Source organism: Meles meles, chromosome 13 (genome assembly GCF_922984935.1).
Source record: "Meles meles chromosome 13, mMelMel3.1 paternal haplotype, whole genome shotgun sequence".
NCBI classification, from domain to species: domain Eukaryota; kingdom Metazoa; phylum Chordata; class Mammalia; order Carnivora; family Mustelidae; genus Meles; species Meles meles.
In genome coordinates, this window is record NC_060078.1 from 7,756,005 (window position 1) to 7,763,055 (window position 7,051).

At 51.0% G+C, this 7,051-nt stretch overlaps 1 protein-coding gene across 1 annotated transcript; it reads left to right on the plus strand.

Moving 5' to 3' along the window:
• The first annotated feature begins 813 nt into the window (after window positions 1-813).
• On the plus strand, window positions 814-6,624 carry LOC123954896 (spermatogenesis-associated protein 31E1-like). Its single transcript, XM_046026235.1, has 4 exons — window positions 814-1,011; window positions 1,749-1,806; window positions 2,353-2,413; window positions 2,670-6,624. The coding sequence occupies exons 1-4, from the start codon at window positions 814-816 to the stop codon at window positions 6,622-6,624; spliced, it is 4,272 nt and encodes a 1,423-aa protein (XP_045882191.1).
• The last annotated feature ends 427 nt before the right edge of the window (window positions 6,625-7,051 follow it).

The following is a 7,051-nucleotide window of genomic DNA, read 5'->3' on the forward strand; positions in this document are numbered from 1 at the left end:
ATCTAAATAAACAACTAAAGGATTTTATTACCAATAAACTGGCCTTATAAGAGATGTTGAAGGGACTTATTTAAACTAAAAAGAAATGACATAATTAACAAGAAAATACATAAAAATAAAATCTTAAAGGCAAATGCAATATACAGTATATGTACAGCAGAGGTAGTGGGTAAATCACTTATAAAGCTGGAGTGAAGACAAAAATAGTATGTTTAACTAAAACTACAATAATTAGTTAAAAGATTTATATTTTAAAAAGGTCGTAATATCAGAAACATTAAACATGTGGTTCCCCACAGTATAGAACTTCAACAGTTTACATCAATGGAAAAGTCATCCACACAGAAAGTCAATAAGAAAACATCAGTCTTAAATGAATCATGTATACTGGGGTGAATGGATAAGGATATCACACACATCAATACTATTCAGCCATAAAAAATAATGAAATGGTGATGGTCGTGGTAACATGGAGAACCTTGAGAATACTGTTAAATAAAATAAGAGAAAGACAAATGCCATATGGTTTCATTTGTATGTAGAATTGAAAAAAAAAAAAAGAAACTCAGATTCATAGATATAGAGAAGAGATTGGTGTCTGCTGAGGGGAGGAACTTGGAGGCCTGGGAGGGTGGAGGGATGGAGCCACAGGGTGGGGGAGGGGCTGCTTCTCTTCTGTCCCCTCCCCCTCCCTCAGGAGCCCTTTGTGACCAGACAATAGCTCTGTGATGTGGGCGAGGGGCTTGTGTCTGCATCTCCACACCCAGGGCTCAGTTGCCTGCGGGCAACAGTGTGATCAGACACTAATGTCTAATGAGGAAAGAGAAGGAGAACTATCTCTTCCCTCGTGAATTATTTTCTGGTGGTTGGCTGAGCTCCAGTCCCACAATCTGGGCAATTAATGCCATCCTTGCCTTTGTGTGTGGCCTGGGGCTCTGCGTCTTCTTACTTTCATATTTCCAGTCTGATCCATCCTCACCACCAGGCAAAAAACGAAGGAAGAGCAGGAAGGTAAGGAACCCTCGGTCCAGACCCAACAGAGTGTGATTCTATCATCTTTTCTATTATTCTTTCCACTTTTCCGAGTCACTGGAGAGACTGCTGAAATGGGAAAGAATAGAACAGGTATTCTCAGGAGAGAGTAGACCACTATCCATCCAGGACAAGCCAGACTCGGCAGGGGTTAGAGGGACACGAGGATTTCTCCCCAAAGATCTTGGGCCGGAGTCCAGGTGTGGTGGAGGCGTCCAGGACAGTGTCCCAAACACAGTCACTAGTGGCCGAAGACTGGAGGCTGAAAGCTGCCTCTCTAGCAGAGGTCAGGCCCCTGAGCACTGGTCACAAGCCACCATCCCAGGACAGGTGTTTCAGGTGAATGTTCCCCCTTCGGGGCTGATTGAGGGCAGTACTGAGCCCAGGAGGTCCCAAGCAGCAGCTAGAGTGGGGCTCTGGCCTTGAAAAGTGGGGTTCTATGTGAAAAAGTCCAGCTGCACCACCAGGTCTGGGATTGTGTGTGTTTCTTGAGCAGAGGAACAGTGGCAAACTTCTCACATAGAATATCCTTCTGTACATTCTTCAAAGAAGGAAAACTGGAAATATTTGTATCCATTTTGAAAAGGAAATGAGTAAAACTAAAGAAAATCACAGTCCACACCCCCTTAGTTAAATGTAGAAAGTCACACTACTCAGCAGTGTGCACCTGCTGCTGGGGCGGCAGGTCCCAGGCTCCCCGTGTTCTCTTATCTCAGTACCAAGCAGAGCCCCACAGAAGGAGCAACAGAAGCCAGAAAAGCCGGACTCTGAAAGGTGAGCATCCGCCACTCACCCCTGCATGCCCCAGTTACACTGTGGCCCCTGCTCTGAGGCCCAGCCCCACTGTCTCCAGGACACCAGGGCCTGAGCCCATCCCTCGGGAAACAGAGCCCTGGGTGGTGGGTTGGGGGCTCCTGGGAGGAAGAGCACAACCCAGAGGCTTCCCAGATTCTGCGCCAGAACCAAACCCTGAGGGTCTGGAAACAGGTGTCGCCCAGCAGGGGTCCCAGGGCCTGGACTGGGGGTGGGACATCCCGCTCCCACTATGTATAAGCTGTTCAACTTGGCTCAGGTTCCTCTGTGAGGCCATGCAGTCCTTCCTCCCCCAGCAAGGTCATGAGTGAGAAAACACTTTGGAAAAGAGAAAGATTTCCCCAAAATGAACCCTGTAATCACCGTGTGGGCATGTGGCCTTGGACAGTGCTGCTTGGGGCTTCCAAGTCCAATCCCCCAAAGGTCTCCCCTAAAAGGACATTGTACCCAATCTCCTGTAAGACCGCTGGGCCCCACCTTCCCCTGTGACCCATCTCCTGTTTCCAGCTTGCAGAAATTGCCTGCATGAGCTGGAAGAGGTCCACAGTTTAGTCTCCCTTCTGCAAAGGTAAAGAATCTGCCCCCTTCTCCCCTGGGTGGGCCTCCCCGAGTCTATGGTGTGACCCCTGGGGCTGCAGGGAATAGCCTCTGGGGCTGTTTGGGGGGGGGGGGGGCTGGGAGGAGCTGTGGGACAGATTGTGACTGTCCCTGGGCTGAGGGACAGCAGGAGCATTGTGACATAGGTGTGGGGCATGGAGGGCTGTGGGGTCCCCTCCCGGCCCCGGGTTGCTGTAGGAGCAGCTCACACTTCCTGTCTCCCACAGCCACCTGGAAAGGCTCTCTGACCAGGGGGGCTTTCACCAGTCCTTCCAGCAAGCAGCCCCTGGGCAGGTGCGCCGAGGGGCGCCAGCTGGAGCCCGTCAGCCATGCAGGGAGCCTGTGGAAGACTCTGCTCCCATCGTGGCCTCATCACCTGCTCGTGCTCCACTGACAGGACCCCCTCAGCCTCTGGCCTCCACCCTGCCAGCGAGACCTCAAGAAGAGCAAACTAACTTAAAAAAAATCCCACCAGACACAGTGAGAAAGAACTTTCTTCCAGGTAATTCCTACTGGGCCTCTCTCATTCCAGCCATCTCAGGCCTTGGCCATGCCAGCTACCCCATTCTATCCTTTTCCTGGTGGTGGCAAAGTACCAAGTCCTTGTTCTTGCCTGGCACATTACAGCACAAGTGCCAGCAAGAACACGTGTCCTGCCACCCACAAGATGCCTCCTTCTGGGGTAGCCTTACTAACAGGCAGATAGAGACTCATAACCCTTCGTTTGTCAATCCGGATGTCCAGAAGCTCCTTGAACTACTAATCAGCAAAAGGGTAGAACTGAAGAGTTGGAAGGAGAAAGAAAATGTTGGGTCAGTTTTCAAACAGTGGTGCCCAGACAACCACGTGAGCTTCTGGGGGACTCTGTGGAAGCTGCTGGGTGCTGAGCAGACCACCACCACCCCGCCGCCATCCTTCTGGAACATGAAAAACAATGCAGAGCCACTGGCCCAACCTCAGCCATTCTCATCTCCCAAGATCTTGGAAGACCACTTGCAAGGGAAATGCAGCCAGCTCTTCTGGGGTCTCCCCTCTCTGCACAGTGAGTCCCTAGTGGCCACTGCCTTGTTCTCTACTCACTCTTCTCCACTACAGGATCCCTCTGTTTTATTCAATGGGATCTCTAATTGCTTGCCAGTTCTAAACCAGGATCAAATATCTTCACAGTTTTCCCATGCCCCACCCCTGCTCCACTGTGGGATCCAACTGCAACCCTCGATGCTAACCTTGCCCCAGCCCCAGGTTCCCCTTGTACCCTCTGTCCCAATACGACCACCTTCTCTCCCATCCCAGAGGAGGACCAGTGGGGTATCTTGTGCTACATCCCAGAATAAGACACGATCCTTCACCCCAACTAAAATGCAACATCTGGAGTGGCCCTTGTTGCCAAGGCAACAAGGACGGGGGAAGACTTTACCCACTATGGAGAAAAGATCTCCAAAATTCTTTAGCGAAGTCCCTCCCAAGCTTCTGGAGGACCACCAGGCCTCCCAGGCCCACAGATCATGTTCCACCTTTCAAGGGGACTTTGTCATCTTTAATATCCAGAAGCCACAGCTTCAGAGGAAGCTCAGCAGGGATAAACAGCAAAGCAGCTTGCCCCACAAGGTTCAGCTGTCTCTGGAACTGAGGTGGCCTCAGGATGAATCCCCAGGGGTGAGTCAGGCACAGAGAGAGCAGGGGCTCTCAAGGCCCTTTGTGTTTAAAGGCAAAAGCATCCAAGCTACATGGAGGACCAGGTCCAGATACCACAGGAAGTATCAAGCAAGATTCCAATTAGAGAAGAACTTTGGTAAGGGTCTACGGCAGTGTCTGAAGAGGACGCCAAAAGGTCTCTCCAGGATCTCAGTTAGGTTCCCAGTGAAGGTTCTGGGAACCAACTCTGAGAAGGAGTTTGAAAGACCCTTGATAAGGGCCTTGGAGGGTGATCCAAGAAAATACTTAGCCAGGGGTCCAGATAAGAAACATCTAGAAAAAACTTTAAAGGTTCATTTGCACAGGAAATTGGGACAGATCAGTAAAGGTCTGATCCCTGTGACTGTGCGTCGATCCTGGTTTGTGGCCAGCCATGCTTTTCCCAAGTCCCAACCCCAGATGGCTATCAGAAATCTATCACCCTTGAAGGATCGGAAGCCCTGCGTAAACACCTCCCATGAGCTGTCCTTCCTTTGTCCTAACACTCAGCAGAAGCTGGAAACACACATCATAAGTTTTCGAGTGAGGCGTAAGTGGGATCTACCTCTCCAAACTGTTGAGTCCCTAGATCTCAAACTACGTGAAGCTCAACACTTGCCCTTTCCCCAGTCCCCCTTTCCGTGCTCAGCCACCTTTGTACCTGGGCCCCCCTCAAAAGCCAAATTTTACAAGTTCTTGGGGAAGCCACCTCAGCCCCATCCAAGAGAGAAGGGTATAACTGAAAAGTCTGATCCCACTTCAGGGAGTCCCCTGCTTGTTCCCTCACCCATATGTGAGCAAATCCAGCAGGCCCTGGGAGGGACTTCACCTGGTGATGACCATCAGTCCTCAGAGATGTCTTTATCAAGACAGGAGGGCAGATCACCTTCTCAGGCCTCCATTCTCAGCCTCCCAAACAGAACCCTGCACAGCAAGACTGTTATGGGGACCAAGAAAGACAACCTGGAACCAAGTCCAAGTTTAGCAATGGCCAGGAATGAGCCAAAAGAGGAGAGTGGGGGTCAGGCCTCATCAGACATGGTAGCAACACTGAAGATGAAGCTCAGGTCCCAAACTCCAAGATCTGAAGGGGCCACAGAGGCGATGGAGGCCAAGAAGGCCCCTGCTTGGAAAGTTGTCTTAGGACCCAGTGGGCTGGCCAACAAACCAGCCATTTATGTGGATCTGAGGAGATCAGGATATCCAGGTGCTAGGAAAAGTCCCTCACCATCTACAGTGTTGGTTGCTCAAGATCCAGAGGAGGTAAGCCTTAAAACAAAGGTTAGTAAGGTTGAGCTCCAAGAGAAGATAGAGTCGGAGAACCAGCCTGAAGGTCATACCACTGGTGTGCTTCCTCAAGATTCTCCCAGGGACATCCTCCTTCCAGACTTTGCCACTTGTGTGCTTGTTGAAGACAGTGGCACCAGTGTGCTCCTGCCAGACTCTCACACTAATGCTGTCCTTGCTGCAGACAGCTTGACCACTCAGGAGTCACCCTCCTGTTCCCAAACAGAACGTGCCAGTGAAGAGACACCAGCTTCCCCGGTGTCACATAACCTTAGCTCAAGTGGATTGAGTAGTGAGGGGCAGCAAGAGCCCTGTGGACCAAAGGTCGAGGAACCAAGTGACAGCCAGAGCAACAGTGTGACCACTGATGAGGGAAAGGACCAGAAGAGACCCAAACCAGAAGAGAATGAAGACAGGTGTGCAGAACCGTTGGAAATCAGGGCTTCCCAAGCTAGCGAGATAGGCCACCCTCCCCAGGTCAGAGGATCAGAAGAGACCCTTGGGAGCAAATACCTCTGGCTCATGCCACCAGAAACAGGACATGTTTTTCCGGACAGCCACTTTAGACAAAGGATGAAGAATTTTCTGCAGTGCCTTAATCCCAATAAAAAAAGCAAAGGACTGGAAAGCCCCCTTCAAAAAGGCAAGCCTGCATCAGCTCCTGCCCAGAGCTGGGTGCCAGTCAGAAGCAGATCAGTTATGGAAAACAGGGCTGCCGAAACTCAAATGATTGTGACAGCTGTGGGACAAGTCCTGGTGGAAAAATTGGGACTTCACCAAGGAATTCGGGCCTCAGAGATATATCAGCACAAGGAATTGCAGGCCCCAGTACATAGGCATTCTTGCCCCCACAGGGCTTTTGCCTCCACAGACCAGAAGAGAGTGATGGGAGTGATAGCCTCCAATCAGCAAGGTACCCGCAAGGGTCATAGCTGCCCTAGCAGGAGCCAGCTGACCAGATACAGGAATGGCGAATGGGAAAGCCTCCCCAGGGACCTGGGGCCCCCAGGCAGACCTGGCCAGCACCAGCCAATGGTGGCAGGTGTCTCAGGTCAAGTTCACCATTATCCTACATGCAGTCTTCGAAAATATGTCTCAACCTATCAGGCAGGGAACGCTTCACACATCTTTCCTGGTCAGAAAGATTTCCTTCAGGAAAAAATCAAGTATATGCAAAGAAAGCCCATTTTTTCTCACATTAGCACATCCTCTGTGTGCTAATGACTTCACCGTGCCACAATCACCGTGCCACAATTTTTATTGTTTCCCAAAAATATATGTTTGTTTGTTTTCCTCATGAGTGGTGCTGGACTTTTTGTGTGCCCTGCTTGGGGGGTGGGGGGATCAGGGTTTTCTCTCCCCGAAGGCCTGCTTTGGCTTCCAGAAGGAATGGGGCCTTGGAGCACCAGTGACCTCGGGTCCACCCCTGCCCCCTTCCTCACACACCTTCCATTTCCACGACAAGGTGAACAAGACCCAGAGTGGGACCTCGCTCTGTCCATACTCTCCTGCTTTCCCTCCACCTGAAATTTGTGTGGCTGTAGGGAGGGTCTGCTGAGGCAGAAATCCCACTCAGGCTCCAGGAAGACAGAGTCCTAGATCAGAGCGGGGCCCACAGTTGGGAAATGCAAGGCTGACCCTGAGGGCA

Excerpts from the sequence above, each read along its gene's own strand:
- LOC123954896 (XM_046026235.1), top strand. The coding sequence starts at position 814 with ATGAGGAAAGAGAAGGAGAACTATCTCTTCCCTCGTGAATTATTTTCT. Across the intron at positions 1,807-2,352 it reads GAAAAGCCGGACTCTGAAAG|CTTGCAGAAATTGCCTGCAT; the intron begins GTGAGCATCCGC and ends TCCTGTTTCCAG. Across the intron at positions 2,414-2,669 it reads TTAGTCTCCCTTCTGCAAAG|CCACCTGGAAAGGCTCTCTG; the intron begins GTAAAGAATCTG and ends TGTCTCCCACAG.